Raw genomic sequence first — 18,182 nt, 5'->3', positions numbered from 1 at the left:
ATAATTGCACATGTTTTTTTTTTTTTTTTAAAGTGTGCAAGTTTTCTGAAGTGTTACATTAAAATGTGCAAATAAGGCATTGTGTAATTACATACGCACTCATTTGAATACACTTCCAGAAAATTAATCTGAACATTGAATAAAACCAGGATCAAAACTGAATTTAAAATTCTTGTTTTATTTGACTTATTAAAAAGTTAAAGTTTTTTTTTTACAGAGGTGATTATGGATATCTCTTTTTATCACCTCATAGATCAGAAAATAGTTTTCAGTAATAAAAAGAGACAAATGATGAAAAAAACCCTCTATAAAACGATCAACATAATAGGAATAAAACTGTAAAGTTTGGTGTAAGTAAAAAATCCCACCCCTAGTTTGTCTTAAATGGCCTTTCATTAATTTTTTCATTCATGTTTCATCATCTTGCAGGGATATATTTTTAAACACTGGAATTAGTTTGTATGTACTACTCAGTAACTTGCAAAATAGTCTTAAAATCCAACATGAAAAAGTATTGTGATAAGATTGTAGATCATGTTCCTGTCTGGAAAAAAAATCGATATGAAATGATATTTTTCCCATATCGTCCATGCCTAATTTGAATCCACTTTGAGCAATCAATCAACCCATGCATGCAAGAGAAGATAACGAACAAGAGGTGTTATCACGGCCCTTTTGGCTTTGCTTTCAGCTCTTTACCTGTGATATCTTTCTCCCTCATCTTTTTTTTGGGCGGCTCATCTGTGTCCCAGGGCGTGGACTGGTTAATGGGTGTTTGTCCCCACCGGACACTATTAGCCAGGACCTGGCCCTGAGTCTGCGTGTCTGCCGACGGGTGCCCAGAGACCTGTTTCAATGAGAGGAATGTCTTGAGTAAACAGACAAGCCTTTAATTACTGTCTACGCTTCCAATTACAGCCCATTTGCCAGACACTGGTACATCACTTCGCTTTGTTAATATTCCATTCCATTCGCTCTTTTAATTACGCTGCTGTTCTAGATTAGAGCCATCAATAATGCAGGAAAATCCAAGGTCAGCCCCCAGCAATTTGACTGGGTGCAAGAAAGTGAGATCTATATAGAGAATATTTTACTAATTAATTCTCATCTGCCTCGCATTGACTGTAAATCAAAAGGCAGGAAATAAGTTTTGTGGGATCGAGGGGGACTTTAAATCACTTAAATAATATATCTCAATAAGTTTACAATCATTTAAAACAATTGTTCTTTTATTTATTTTAATAAATAAAGGTCAGAAGAATTATGCGTTTTCATCTTTACATAAATATGTTATTTTATTTTCACAAACAATATTTGAAACATTATGCATTTCACTTGCACAAAAATATACTTTGTGTGCATAGAAAAACACTTTAAAAAATGTCATTGTAATTAAAAACTGACTAATTTGCACAATATTTCTGTGTGCCAAAGACAGCAAAAAATCTCAGTTTGTTTTTCTTGAACAAAGCCTTTTATTCATATTCATCTTTTGTGTCTGCAAAAGATGGATCTTATTATGCCACTGTCAGAACTCGCTGTTTCATAAGCAAGTCGAAGAGGAGAAAAATAAGTAGCTGAAAACAAGTCCTAAACGTCATCTTGATTTTATGCCACTTTTATTTCATATGCATTTCAAAACTGTAAATAAAAAGAAGAAAACATAAAAAGACCCCTCTTCAGCGGCAAGTGTGGGCGTCGAGTTTGTCATTGCATTTTTCATTGCCATGCTTGAAAAAAACATTTCTTTAAATGTTACATTTTTTAGACATTCCATCTACAGAAGAAGACTGAATCTCACACATTCCTGTCCCAGCGCGCTGTTGCTAAAATGGTTCAAATTTCATCTAAAGTTGACCTAACAAAATGAGCAAAATCCCCTCAAACTGTAAAAAGTCTTAAAGAGCACACACATACAAGTCTGTAACATACTTCACATGTCTGACAGTGCACTGCAGAGATACATTTCATAATTTGACCATTTGCTTAAACAGCATTTCAAAATGCAATTATAATGAAGAAAACAAATACACAAAAATGCAAGGACTCCATAGAAATCTTTCTGTGGAATTCAGTGCTAGTCTGCACATCGCTCTACCATCTCAATATAATCAAGTCTAAAGCCTTGCTAAGAAGCAAACCTAGACAGCCCCACAAACCCAAAAGATTCAGAGCAGGAGCGCAGGACAAATGGCATGAGGTGAAAGAACAAAGAAAAAAACACGCAAAGAATACTTATTTATTAACGGCCACATGCTGCAGTGTTCATATATTAATAGTGAAGTATTCTTTGTAAGCTACAGGACTGGGCAGGACCTCGTCATGCTTCATGTGAACGCCATTAAAAAATGATTCAAGCATGTGGAAAGAGCAGACATATGAAGCTTCCCCTACCGCCTGCTTCACCTCAGAATAGAGATGCATGTTCACTTCACTGACAGGAGGACGAGCAGTAATGAATTCACCTGCATTCACTAAAACTTGTCAAAAGTTGTCTGGAATATTCCATGTGAGAACGCTGAATAAATATATCATCATGGAGCTGAAATATGTCAAGTCTATTTTCTCCTTACATTTGGACAGCGCTGTTGAGAGTGATGAGAGAAAAACTAGAGTATTTGCAAAATAAAAATAAAATATTACATTATTTTTAGTCAAGTCAATTTTGGGGTAACATCTACACTCTTAAGTTAAATTAAATGGTATGAATAAAAATAAATGAATAAACGAATGAGTACTTCAGAAACATTACTTTTTAGCCAATTTTGTGGGAACATCAGCACTTTTGAAATTTTTGAAATACATATTTTTGAAACATTACAACATCATTTTTAAATCATTTTAACTGCATTTTTAGTAAAATAAATAAATAAGATCTTTGGAAATACTGCAACATTACTTTCAAGCAAAAAAATTTATGGACAATCAGCACTCTTTATGTAAAATCATTAAAAAAAATACTTTTGAAATAGCAACATTATTTCTAAACCTATTTTGGGGTGAACATCTGCATTTTTTAGCTGAAATGAATAAATACTTTTGAAACATTACAACATTATAACCAGTTTTTGGGGGGAGCATCTACACTATGTGCCAGAAATAAATAAAAAACAACTTTAGAATTAGTTCAACGTTATTTTAAAGCCAATTTTGATGTAAGATCAGCACTGTGTGTCTGAAAGTCTGAAATAAAATACTTTTGAAACATTAAAATAATTTAAATATAAATTTTGGGGGCAACATCTGCACTTTTTTAGCTTTAATTAATAAACAAGTCAGTTTGAAATATAAATGTTTTTGAAGGAAAATCTCCAAATCAACATCAAATACATGTTCATATTTTTTGTAATGATTTCAGAGTGATATACAGACATTGTTTTTTTAGGTAAACCCATAAATCCACATCAAGTCTCCAATTTGTGTTTATAAGCAGTTTGAATAAAATATCAGCAGTGACACACAAAGATTTATCCCCTTTTATGGTATGATGGCTTATGCTTATTTTTCGAGCACTATGAGGAAGACAGCAGAAAATAAAACCACATTTACCTCCTAATAACACTGACAGAATCATCCACCAAAACCCCAGCGGGACGATTTCAGGGTTACAAGACTCTTCAATGTCAAACCAGAGTTTGATCTATGAGCTGCTGACTGCATGTAATCTCTTACATGTTAACCCCAAAATGACACACTTGACCCACTTCACCAGTCTCTGAAGACATGGTCAACAGTCAGCGTCTGATCAAGTCCACAGCCAGCCGCGCGTAAAAGTGCCGTGGAAAAAACGTTACCTGCGGAAAAATCAAGCCATTTGCAATTATAATTTCCCTCGTGTGCAATGTCAAAAACCTGTGGTGTAACACACATCTCTTAGCAATTTAAATGTAGAAAACATGGTATTCATGTCATGATTATGTTCAGAGTCCAGAAACAGCTTTTCTGCTCAGTGCCTTATGCAGGAGCCACACGTTCATACTCCCCAGGAAGTAGGTGCTTCGTTTAATGAAAGTGACCTGCTCAGGTTTATAAAGTGCACCAGGAGAGCAAGTGGAGTTATGATAGTTCACAAGTGCTCATCTGCAGCCGTACTGCATGCGTTCAAGCATACTCTCTGTGTGTGCCTGCAGGCGCAGCGAAAGGCAAATATTACATTTCTAGTTCATTTTAGCTGACTTACTAAAATACTTCCATTTCTGTATCAGTTTATGCATGAAGAGCATACATGAGGTAACTCTTTGCACGCCACATCTCGCTTTCAGGCTCAGAAGATCAGAGTGCATGATCAGAATTAAAGCAGCTGCACAAAATAAAACCGACCATTGAAGATCCCTGCAAAAACTTTCTTTACAGTATAAAACACTCATGTAGAGCAGTTGCACATGTACATGCATTTCCCTCAAATTAAAGCACAGACGCTCTCTATGAAATCTGTAACAGAAATATTCATATTATACTACTATTCAAAAGTTTAAAATTATTTTTCTTTTTAAATAAATTAATATTTTTATTCAGCAAGGATGCATTAAACTGATCAAAAGTCGCAGCAAAGACATTTATAATGTTATTTAAAAAATTATATTTCAAATAAATCCTGTTCTTAGAACTTTCTATTCAACAAATAATTCTGAAAAATAATATTTATCACAGTTTACACTAAAAAAGTAAAGCAGCACAAGTGTTTTGAATATTTCTTGAGCAGCAAATTGAATGTTAGATTGATTTCTGAAGGACACTGAAGATCGAAGTAATAAAGGCAAAAACTCAGCTTTTACTCTCAGAAAAAAATTACATTTGAAAATATATCAAATAGAAAAAGTTTTCGTTCAAGCATTTGAATGGTATAAAATAAAACAAAAATATGAAAAATAAAAATGTAATTATATATTACAGTAAATATAATATATACTTTTTTACAGTAAATAAAAATAGGACATACACATAAACTTTTTTAATAAAATAAATGCAATGTGCCTTGCTCAAGGGTACCTCAGTCGTGGTATTGAAGGTGGGAGAGAGCGCTGACCATTCATTCCTCCAAAATCCCTGCAGGCATAAGACTCGAACCCAGAACCTTTGGGTTATGAATCCAACTCTCTAACCATTAGGCCATGGTTTTCAAATTAAACCCTGCGGCTCGTGACTACATAAGGATTGTAGACTTATAAGTGCATTACCACCACCTATCTCTCAAATGGACCATTGACACTCCTAATTGAGATGGTAGATAGAGTGACAATGGTCCATTTGAGAGACAGGTGGCAGTAATGCACTTGTAAGTCTGCGATCTGCCGTAAAGCAAGAAGAAGAAGATGCCTCACGTGCCGGCTGTTGAGAACATGCTCAGGACAGTTTGGACATTGCAGTGAATTGAAGATAAAAAAAACTATATAAATACTTTCAGTTTCTTGCACAGAACAATCATTTTGTGTCTTTACAAATCAATGTATCGTCACGAGCCGAAGGGTTTAATTTGGTTTTGTTTGTGTATGTTTTTATAACTCTCAAAGCCGTACTTCCCATCCACTTACATTATATGACTGACAGACCACAAAAAAAATCTCTGTTTGTGTTCTACTGAAGAAACAGTCACTTACATCTTGGATGCCCTGGGGGTGAACTATCCCTTTAACTGGATTGTAAAAGGTGGATGTTAGAAAGAAAAACACAGCCAAATAATGATAGGAATTTTGAATGAAAGGTAGAAAATAGGGCTATGCGTCACTTTCAGATGACGCAGATGATTCAGACGTCTCTTCAGAGCAGGGTTGCAAAAAGGTGGAAGATTTCCAGTAAATTCAGGAAAGTTTCCAGAAATTTTCCATCCCTGTGCAACCCCGCTTCAGAGCGAGGTCTCTTTAAATGTAATGTGTTCATTAATGTACGAGGACCTGTCAAACCACGACAGCATGCTTCTGCTCATCCTCCATCCACAGTCAAATAATCTGTCTCCATTCGAGCGGATGGCTGTCCTCCACCATCCTAATCCACCAGGCGTTGGGTAGCATCGCTCTCCGCCTCTCACAAAGCCAAATACAGCATCCACACTGTCATGCTCTTATTTGCCATTCCTATCTCTGCTGTCAACACAGAAGCCTCTTCCTCACCCGGCAGAAGCGTTCGCTCACTCGCCGCCAGCAACCCATGTTCCATCATTTGTCAGGACTGTGGCTTTGTGAAGTAAGTTTGCGATTCCTTATGGCTTCCGGCGTCTTTAAAAACATCCTCAGAGATGGGAATCTGCGGTGGTCTCCCGCTGATGGGAACCGAGGAGATTTTTTATAGGAAAGATGCTTCCCAAGCGCTACATCTTTCTTGTGTTGATGGTTCAAAAGAGGAACTCTTGGCCTTCAGTTTGTGCCTCTGGCTGCAGAAAAAGCTTCAGGCTGGAGCAGCTTTACATTGAGATGAATTCTGTGTGCGTTCGGCTGCAGATGATTTTCAACAGCAAGGAGACGCAGCTCTTAAAAGGGTCACGGCTCCTCAGACCTGTGAGGGACACTGCTATATCTATGAATGACAGGCAGAAATACAAGGGTCTCAAAGTCAACGCTCCTGTTCTCTGATGTCTGGCTTCATTCAGACTGTGTCAGATTCACAAGCGAACAGAAAATGCCTCTGAAATCAATTCAGTCAAACTGAATTTTTTAATTGAGGCAGAAAATCATGTGCAAATTCGAAACACATAACCAAGATGTTTCTGTTGAGGGAATCCCACTTCATAAATTCTGAAACTTTCCAAGGATTTTTTGGGAATATTCCTGTGATTTTTAGAAATGTTCCACTCCTTTGCAACCCTACTCACAACAGTCAGATGTCAACATATTAATATCCTTAAAGAAACAGTCAACAAAACCATAAATACCTTCAAGTCAAATACCTTCAATTTCAGTTTGTTTTTAGACAATTCCAGACACTCCTTTGTGATAAAAACTAGGTTTGATGTCACTTGATGTCCAAAGTGAAATGTGAATCAAAGCAAAACCTGTTGAGAAACATTGGTTTAATTAACCATGGCTTTCCAAATAGTTGTTATGTCTAATCAGAGAATAAATGGGAATAATTAGTCAAATTAATCATGCAATTATACTGCTGGACAAATGAAATTCCTCTCACTGTTGAATCTGCCCAAATGGAGCAGAATTATGCCGACTTATGAGTTGTTTACAGCAGCGTGGCAGACCCGCAGTTATTATCTGTAATATGAATATGAAGTGTCACAATATAAAAGCATGATAACAAGCAATTCAAACGATCACATAACAATGAGAAAATATTTCCTTTGCAGGCTCTTCATTTTCTTGTCTGCCCTCGGTAAGCGACTGCAGAGTTCATGAATCCTGCGTGTTTTGGCATGTTCTGACCGGCCGCTTTGCATAATGCAGTTTCGCTAAATCTAAACGAGAGAGCTCTTAGCTGACTAAATGAAACCTTTAGCGTTACAGAGCTGTTGAAAGAGGTCACGCTACAGATAGCGGCTGAAATACTCAAGCTTTCAGTTCATCTTGAGAGCCGTCCAGAAACACAAGACAGCCATGATTAGGGGAAGAAATTTAATGGGAGCAGAGTATGGAAGTGTGTCGGAAGTGATGGTGGAAACGGCACTCGCACGCTCACGTTCCCGCTCTAACTCTACATCTGCTGGGAAACTCCAATGACATTCAGCAGCCTCGACAGAATAAGATACAGACTGCAGAAACACACAGAACATGCTGTTGACAGCTCATCACTGTTCATTTTTAGCCTACATGAACCGAACGGAGAAAATGCATCAGGCTCCAAATGAATGAGGTGTGAAAATAGCTTGAAATAACAACATATAGGCTCGGTTTCATAGAAAAGGCTTAGCCTAAGACAGCATTATGCCATAGTTTGATTAGGACATTTAAGTAATTTTTATAAACATTCCTAATAAAAATGTATTAGTATTATTTTTTCTAGTTTTCCTGGTAATAATTAATTTATCAATGGTATACTAATAGTGTCACTATATTTGAGATCCTCACTATTTTAAATATAAACAGACAAATGCAATTATTTTGATAAGTAAATCATTAAACACTTGTAATAAATTAAGAATAAATTAATAAATGAAGCAATACTTGGTTGCAAAACTGAATTTTATTGTCTGATAAACAGTGACTTATTTAAAAAAGCTTTTCAGTTATATTACATGAATAAATGTAAATTTGCATTTGGTAGTTTAAATGATATTGATATTATATATAAATATGTATATTAACTGTGACAACATATCTGAGATCCTCACTGTTTGAAAAAAAAATTAAGTACTAAATAAATTAATGAAACAAGTAAATAAACAAACAAATAAATATTTCTTTGATTGTAACAATATTGTCAGATTTATTTAAAAAGATACTGCTTCATTAAATGTCTATTAGCATAACTAGAAAGGCCCAAGTGTAGTTAAACTTCATATTATCAGCTTGTATTGTAATTAGCTTGTAGAAAGTTTCAAAAGTGGCTTCACCAACACTTCATTCATGCATTTTAATGAGTCTCAATGTGACAAATTGACCCTTTTGAGTCATTTGACAGCATTTGTATCTGCCTCACAAGAGCGGCGACTCTTTTCGCAGGATCAAGACGAAAAGGCCACAAAGCCAATCTTCTCAGAGAGATTCATAACTTAATATGCAAGCAAATTACTTTAGCACACACTCAATTATTGGCTGCACACGCCAGCGCTGAACTCACAATAAAATCACAAAATGAGAGAAGCCAATATGCCGATACTTTAAATAATAAAATGTCCATCTTTTCACACAAAGACGTCTTTGTACGTGGAATGAAAGATGCACAAGCATATTGGTTCTGACCCCAGACTTCTCTCAGTGTAGACGTCTGTAAATCTAAGATTGCTTTATTCTTTCCCCCCGCCCCGCTCCGGCACGTCTGCAATATGAAAGCAGGTAGCGGGAGTTTCTTCTTGACACAGATCAATAAGCAGCCTCGCTCTTCCTTATCAGAGATGGCTTGTAGAGATACGCTGATGGGGGCGGCTGCAGGGCTTTCATGATGGATGACAGAAAAATTGACCTTAAGATCCACCACTGCACGCGCTTTAATCTCCTTTTTTTGCCGCAAGCGGAGACAACAAACACATGTGGCACGTAATGACACCGCAAAGCTCTCCAACTTGATGTGACCATCAACAGTTGTGTCTGAAGTGGCTCTATCCATGCACAAGGACAAACAATGCTAAATCTTGCTACACAGCTAAATAAACAGAAATAACAACAAACAGAAAATACATATTTAGTTAATATGTAGCCAATAAAAACAATTATGTTAATTTAGGCTGATGTCAACACGTAAAAGTTGTGTAATGACTTCCTTATAAAAACCATCAACAAAACAACACGTAAAATCAAACAAATAAATATATATATTTTTTAAATGTATACAAATTTAAATTCTAAATATCTATAATTTACCTTAAAATACATTTAAAATGTACAAGCTTAAAAATTTGAAAAAACAAATGGTAAAATAAATAAATAACACTTAGACCAAATTTAATACAGAATTACCTGCAGTGATAATTTAACAGAAAACCGCAGTGACCTGAAATCAAATCTAATCTTATATTTTTCTTTACATATAACACACACACAGAAATATGCATCATTAGTTAGATGCCAAGGCAAGTTTGTTTATCCTGATGCACTAAATAATTAACTTGATTAAAAAATGTACTTAATAATGATTACTATAATTACCTATACTTTAAAAAAATAATAACAATAACAAAAACACAATATACAAACACACACACACAAACACACACACATATATATTTATATATATATGAATATATATATATATGAATAAAAACACATAATCATAAAATAATGAAATATAATAAAAAAGTATTTAGTAGTATCTAACAATATATCAGTGTTACACAATAACACTCCACTAAAGTCAACATCAAAACTGAGCACATTTGCTTCAGAGTTTGCTGGAGTTTGAGTTTAGCACTGAAGCAGAAATATCTCTCAATTGTGTTTTAGAGAAATAAAGAGATAGCAGTTTGGATTGACATGAGGGCGAGCGTGCGCAGGTGTGTTCAGTCCTACCTTAGTCACAGAGGTGGTGCAGGTGGAGGCTAATCGCTTGCAGCTCAGCTCGTTATTGGCCGTGCTGGATGCTCCGGTGACCGGGGTGGGCAGCAGTGAGGGGATGACAGGCAGGGGCAGGAGGCCGGGACGGTTGTTTGGGATGGAGGAGGCAGAGGTGGAGACGCAGCCGTTAACGGTGCCACCGCAGCCGCTGTTGGAGCCGCAGCGCTCCCTCCGCTCCCACACGCTGCGGAAATCCCGCTCAAAACGCTGATGGTACCGCGACATCATCACAGAACGGAGCGGGAGAACAACAGGCACTTCTGATCACGGCAAGCTGGAGAACACCTAATGGAGGAGAACAAATGTCTTATATTAATGTATCAAAAAACAACTGGTACGTTTACAAACACACAAAAAAATAGCAAAGATATATCCAGATCTAACAGCCAATCAACAGCCGAAATCAACATGGAGACAGTCAGTCAGTGCATGTAGCTAATAAGCTGTGAATTCTGCACTGTTTCGTCTGATATACTAAATCAATCACACATTGTTTTCAGCATCTGTGTCTCAATATTAAAACACATGAACACATGAAGCTTTTCACCATTTAATGAAAAAAAGTATTTTGTATCGAAACTAAACTGAACGATCTTCATGACATCCCGGCAAAATAAAAGTCATAAAAAGTAACTTGAAGAAATTATGACAGAAGTATATCACTATTGTACTACAAACATGTGCTTCTCAAAATAATACTAATAACACAGGCCTACTTATTTTTAAGAATATCATACAAAAAAAAAAAATTTAATTCAGGTTTGAATTCATACAGTTCTCTTGTGCAACATCTTATTTGACAAAATAAAAATGTATGTTTATAATTTAATTGTTATATTTGTATTAGATTACATTTTTAAAGACTGATTGAAGTGGGCAAGTTTTAATAATTAATTTCATTAGACACAATTTTTGATGATTTGTATTAAACCATAAAACATAAGAGTCCAGAAAAACAAAATTAAAAACAGAATGTAGGGAAAAATTAAATTTCCATTGGGCTCACCAACAATGTTCGTTCCTTGTCACACATATTACGATTAGAGGGGCAGATTAATGACTAATAGAGACTTATTTCCATGCACAATGCTTATTATTTCAATGGAGTTTGAAAAATGCAGTAAATTGTATCTGGAGCAATGCATTTCTGCTTTGGCAGTCACGTATTTCCAATGATTGTTGGTTGTTTGGCTGGCGTTTTAATGCCATGCCAGCTTCCTTGGTTATTTTCACGGCAAGTAACAAGTTGAGAGTTGAAATAAAAGAGCAATTTAAAATCCTTTACAAGGTTTTAAAGTTTTGCTTAAGATTAAAAACTCTCCAATAAATTTAGGGACAAGTGTTTTCAAAAGAGTTTGTGGATTAATATATCTTCCTAACAGAACTTAAACCAGCATAATTTAATAAAATATGTTTAAGAGATGTTCAAGTATTCCAATGAGTCTGGGCTGCAAAATGGATTGGTATGGATTGTAGATCAATTAGCATCAATTATACAGAAATAAAAGACAATATTGTCTTCCTAAAGACACTTTTTGGCTGCTTTTCTGTGCAAATATTGATGTATGCCATTTACTGTGATTAACGTGGTTAATTAGTCAGCACATCAAATAAATTAATCCGATTTACATGATTTAGTTGACAGCCCTAATTAAAACACTTAGTGACAGTTATCCTCCTGGTCTCATATTTTAAATGTGATGAAATCTGAAAGTACTTTACCATCAGACGCATTACTCTTAACACCTGTAAGATCATATATATCAAAAAGCAATAACATCGGTTGTTTCCCAATGGTACATAAAGTTTAACACTCATAGGGATTCAAAGCTTACTGTCACCATGCAAAAACTGTAGATACCATCTGGATTTGATTTATAAATAAATGAAATCTCTAACATGTACTTCACCTCACACAGCAAAATCCCTAGTGTTAATTTAACACTCTGAGTGTGGACTCATATAAACACTGAAGCAGTGTTAAAAGTAACACTGAAGCAGAGTTGAAGTTAATGAGATAATTAAGAAGTTAATTGAGTTATGATTAAGCATTATTGAAGACACCTGATGTTAACAAGCAGAATCACAAACGAGAAAAATCACAATTTGTGTATCACCATTATAGTGTTCAGTGTTTGCTTTAGTTGGGATCTTGGCTTGTAACTTTTTACTTTTAAAGTTTGTTTGTCAAACCGAGAGCAAAAATCATTGCGTGTTGATGATTATGTTTTAATGTAATCATTGTTTGACATGAATCACTGAACTCATTTACAGTCTTTTCTCAAAGTAAAACTTCCATTATTGATTGTCACAGCTTTGATTCCACAATGAAAAAATCTGTATTTTCTATACATTTTGTAGGTATCTCTTGCAAGTGATTCTGATTTTTTTTTATTAAAGAATTCTAATTTTAGGCACACACAGATAACAATAATCAGCTTATGAATCTCAACAACGGTGACAAACAACATATTCAGATAAACAGACCAACTCTGAACATCACAAAACTAGATACAAAAAATTAACATAAAAACAGCAAAAATAAAATATAGTTAGAATAAAATGTTAAAAAGACAGTTCAGCTCATAATTTATTCATGCCGCAATGCATGATGGGAGCCATGGATGAGTTTTTATTGGCTACAACATGCTTTTTTGATGGTCACCGTTGTTGTGATGCTCACGCTGATTCCTGATGTCTGTGTGTCCAAACAAAAGATTACTTTTTTACGTAGAACTAACTATTAAAAACATGTCATACTATGTCAGAAATTCTGGGTTGCTTACTTTTCTTTTTCACTTAATTTATGTATGCAGTAAAGAAACTTAAACTCAGGCATTCAGGTCACTCTATAACAAACAGCTCAAATCACAATCAATGGCACACATGATTGCCTTTGCTGTGGTCTGTCTGTATGATATAATTCAGTCACCACAGCCACATAAAATCTACAGATAATAACTGAAGGGTCAAGATCCCAACTAAAGCAAACACTGAACACTATAATGGTGATACACAAATTGTGATTTTCTCGTTTGGTGATTCTGCTTGTTAACATCAGGTGTCTTCAATAATGGTCAATCATAACTCAATTAACTTCTTAATTATCTCATTAACTTCAACTCTGCTTCAGTGTTACTTTTAACACTGCTTTAGTGTTTATATGAGTCCACACTCAAGAGTGTTAAATTAACACTGGGGAGTTTGCTGTGCATCATTACAATCAGATAATGAAACTCAAACAGCTTTTATGTTAAACTAGATAAATGTGCTAAATCATCCTGAAGGAGTTAAACATATTAATCTTTTTATGAGTTATGTTCGGCAGCCTTTCATCAAAACATTGAAACACTGAAAGCACCGAATAGTTTCAGTTATTCCAGGGCCTGTCTGAATACTGGATTCTGATTGGCTGGCAGGTATGCAATATAATCGTTTAAATGCAAAGGTAGTTCCGAGTCAGTTTAATCAACGTTTTATAGTACTATATTACTATATATATATATATATATATATATATATATATATATATATATATATATATATATATATATATAGCCTAGATACTAGATGGTTTCATTATATTCCCTTGTAGCAACGATGTTGTAAAATCGCGGTTTTTGAAGTAACTGTTTGTAAAGAGACATGTGCAGATGCAGCACACAGGTAAACGCAACTGGAATCTCTCTCTCTCTCAAACGACCGATCGATAATTAATTGAAATACATGCTATAATTTATTCAAATAAATGTGGACCACACTATTTCATCTCTGTGTGTGATTTGAAGCGGGCAGAATGCTAGCACTAACTGACGAAAATAACTGTAATTTTTACAAATTCGGTCAAATATTGTGCTGCAAAGAGCAATACTAGTTGTAACTTGTCTATAACTTCGCAAATGACCATAGAATAAGCGGGATAATCAATGCCTAAAGGATTTTAAATGCACGACGTGGAGGCAAAGAACTGCCAGACATGAAGTGCATTTAAAATCCTTTATCGTACAGCTAGCCATAGATTATCAGCCACTATATGTAAGCATGGGAATTCAGTGTCTGGTCAGCATCTCTATTGTCACAAGATTCATTCTGTATGATTCTGCCTTTACATTCAGCACAAAAGAGGAGAGGTCACATGTTGTCTAGAGAGGTGAGATAAGATCAATCCAGCCATGATGTGTGACAGCAGCACAAAAGAGCAACGCTGATGCTGATAAAAGAAACCGTGTGAATGAACATGTTTAGTGAATGTCAATCAACTTTCTGTGGAAAAGACATTTCAATTAATCAATCAATCAATGAGTTTCCAGTTAGAGGGTTACACGGGAGATGCATACTTTCAGTTAACCAGCCACACCAAAGAAAGACAGGGCAACAAGAACAGAGTTCAGAATTTAAATATACAGTTTAGAGTTTATTTATATAAAAGGTAAATGTGTGTATAAAAATGCGGTATCATAGTGTTATTACGATTCCCAGTCCCGCTGACATTTTTTCCTAATCCCATCCCAATCATATGATTAATAGTGATTTGTTTCCAATCCCACGGGATTCCCCAAAAAATGTCAGCCTCTATTATATTCTTTATAACATATTCTTCACCAATATTTAACAACAAGCAAATCTGATGCTAAACTGATTAGATCATTCCTTAGTACCTCACAGTTCTTCAACACAATGACTGACCTTTATAATGAATAAAAAACGTACTATGCCCAAAGTTTCCTTCAGACTCATTTTGAATCTATTGGCAAGAATGTGTGTTTGGTTTTAATAATGGCGTCAGAACTGTGTACAAGATACAAATGAGAACTGTTTATCTAGAATCACCCATCCTGATATATGCACATTCAAATGCGCATTATTCATTATCATTACATTTAAATGCACATAAAATAGCTGGTGAAGACTCAGTCTTTCTCTTAAAGTAAAGAGAGAAGAGAACTGATGGCAGGTTTAAAGTGGATGAAAGGTGGCAAAAACTAGAACAATCAATGATTTATCTTGTAACAAATAATGATTTATCAATGATTGAGACTTTCTATTGTTCTCTTGAGCTAAATACCAGAAGAGCACAGTTCTTAAATTTATAGTTTAATTTTCATCTATATGCATAAATAGGACATACATACATAGCAATACATTTTACCCAAAACTCTAAGGAATGGATTCCAATATTGTTTTTACTACAGAAGCTCAAATTAGAAACACTACAACATCATGTCTTCATGCTTAATTTTAAAAATCTTGTGCAAAAAAAAATATATATATAATAATTATAATAATTTCCTTTGATTACAACTTAAAAATGCATTAATTCTCAATAGAATTAAATTGGTAAATTGGTATAATTATTATAATAATTATTATTAATATTATAAAAACAAAAATCTACATTTAATAATCTATACAGTTGGTAAAGGCTTTAAATGTTGAATTTAAAACTCATGCTTTGTAGATCCTGTACAACGTCATGATAATTTCATTTCTACACTGCACTGGAAAACAAAGGCAACCGATGATGGAAAACAAGGAAAAATTGTATGTGACACACAATCAAATCCCTGGGAATTCCACACTGCATGCGTTTTTCCACAGCCTTTTAAACTCGAGCTGCAAGATGGTTCAAACAGCTGGAATAAGCCTCATACGGCTCAACGTATCTCTGACATGTGGTTGAAAACAGGCAGGAAAAGAAAAACTGTAGGTGTTGCTTCATTTGTATCTTGTACACAAGCTCTAATAAGGCGAGATATGTAAATTACAGTATCAATGTGGGCTAAAAATAAAATCAAAACAATGACGCACATATAGCTTTGATATAATGAAGAGGTTTGGTTTAAATATATACAGCAGCGTTTCTGTCTTCACACCATGAACTGAAAAACACCAAGCATCTCATTAAACACACCGTCCTATTGTTCTCTGCTTCAGTCCCACCTCTGCTATCGGACACATTAAGACACCTAATGAGCTATAAACACATTTCAAATCCATCAAGAAAGGCAGATAAAACTGCAAGCATTTTATTATATCTGGCACTCATGAATCATAAAATGAAAAGTTTCCGTGCTTACGCTAAACTTTGTATTAAAATGAATGAGCAAAAGAGAGTGATTATATAATGGAAAACAGGCACAAAAAACAAATGCATATATAGATCATTTTAAAACATCTTCGCATACGTCTCTTCCGATCAAATTTTTGAGCAGTAACTGTGTGTTTCATAATTGAAAGTATTACAGTCAGTAATCCACATTTCACCTTTTATTTCTGACTCTTGTCCTTTGTATAAAAACCACGCTCCACTAAACTTTCCATTTATGATCTAGATTCAATCTCTCCCGTACGCGCCTCACAGATCAATTCATTCATTCCGCCACTTGAGACGAGATCCTGTCATGTGTGAACAATGCAGTGAGAGCAATATGCCAACACGTACAGCACAGCAACACCAGCACATCAAGGGCTTTTTAGATGCACTCGGACCCTTGCTTTTCTAATTCTACAGCAAAAAGTTACAGTTGAGTGCTGGTAAAAAAAAAAATGCTCCTGGTTTACCAGAATGACAGACACTTGAGTTTGGAGCCTTTTAAATGTGAGACGGTGATAAACCACACAACAGACTTTTGTAAATACTAGAAGAAATGTCAAATCAAGACTACATCAATACATTTTGTATGTGGGCAAACAGCACTTTTAATTTCATCATAGAGGTTCCTCTAAATGTTTGAGCATGTTTCATCATAAATCTCATTTTATTTAATGAGATTCAATTCATGATGAAAACGCACATAAAAGATTGGAGTTTAAGGTGATTGACAGTTTAATTATCCGTTTAAAACCTCATCAAATTTTATGCAACAATTACAATACTGAAGTAGGATGGGATTTCAGTGCTCAAATAAAAAAAAAATTACTCTAAACCTTAATACTTTGTGAGAAACTCCAATGTTCACAATGCAAAACTCCTCCTCACTACCTTTATCAACCCAAGATCATTAGAAAAGTGCATGTGGTGACATTTCTGCTTTGCATGCATTTCATAATACTCTCGAAGTGAAATGTTCACTGAGTGGCACTAAAAATGAGCCCAGTTTTACCCAAAACTATGATAATAGTTGAATCTGGCAATGTTTTAATACCTTGGCTGTTTGTAATGCTTCAGTTTCACTAAATGGTTAACGCTTGTTTGTGTTTTGAAATAACGTATCAGCTACACTAAACATGACCCTGAATACACCCAATATTGTAAAAAAACGTGAGATTTTGCTGATTCCACCTTGCCATTTTACTCATGTTTCACAGGACTCTTCCTCAAGTGCTCCACATCAGAAGTGTAATGCTGTACCAGGTGAGCTTACAAGCAAGTTTACTACATCAAAAAAGCTAAATATACAGAGCTGGCTATGTGGTTCAAATGTCAAAACCAATCAGTCTACACTAATACACTATGATTTTGAGATCATGACAATTCTGAAAGGTAGATTAATCAATCTTAATCAATAATCTGCCTCTTTAACCAGAATTTGTGTGAAAGTTAATGCCGTTTTACTGACAAAACTGCAGCTGTTGGAAAGTGTAGCAAACTAAGTATAGGCATGCTTTTGCAAAAATGTAATGAGCCAATGTTGGCATTTATAAAAACTAAATTGCAGAAAAGACTCATATTTCACAATCAATCTCATTAGCATATGAATGCCACATTACACAGACCTTATCCAATAATAAAGCTCATTTTTATATAGAAGACACAGTATCAAAACTGGCCTGTTTAATTTATCATATTTATCAAAGTCTGCTTCACCTATATGCCTATTGTATATTTCATATATATTACATACTTACTGTACAAACATATACACACACACACATATATATATTTACATATTTATATACATATAGAGTGTTTTTGTCATTTCTATTTGTTTGTTTTCTTTAGGTATACATAGTGTTTCCTAATTATTATTTTTGTTTTAGTTGTTTTAGTGCTTCAGCTTAAACTCGACACATTTTTTTAATTTTCTTTGATAA

The 18,182-nt window shown here is 34.8% G+C and overlaps 1 protein-coding gene across 1 annotated transcript in view; it reads right to left on the bottom strand.

Moving 5' to 3' along the window:
- The window catches only part of LOC113117741 (kelch-like protein 29), a 114,340-nt gene that overhangs the window by 82,014 nt on the left and 14,144 nt on the right, over positions 1 to 18,182 (bottom strand). The window contains exons 3-4 of the mRNA XM_026286642.1: positions 10,104 to 10,433; positions 700 to 847 (exon numbers count right to left, since the gene is read on the bottom strand). Of these exons, the coding sequence (XP_026142427.1) occupies positions 700 to 847; positions 10,104 to 10,376 (421 nt within the window). The 5' untranslated portion in view covers positions 10,377 to 10,433. The remainder of the gene's footprint in view (positions 1 to 699; positions 848 to 10,103; positions 10,434 to 18,182) is intronic.

Source organism: Carassius auratus, chromosome 17, assembly GCF_003368295.1.
Source record: "Carassius auratus strain Wakin chromosome 17, ASM336829v1, whole genome shotgun sequence".
NCBI lineage: Eukaryota > Metazoa > Chordata > Actinopteri > Cypriniformes > Cyprinidae > Carassius > Carassius auratus.
The sequence above is the reverse complement of the archived record's forward strand: the minus strand, read 5'-3'. Positions and strand labels throughout refer to the sequence as shown.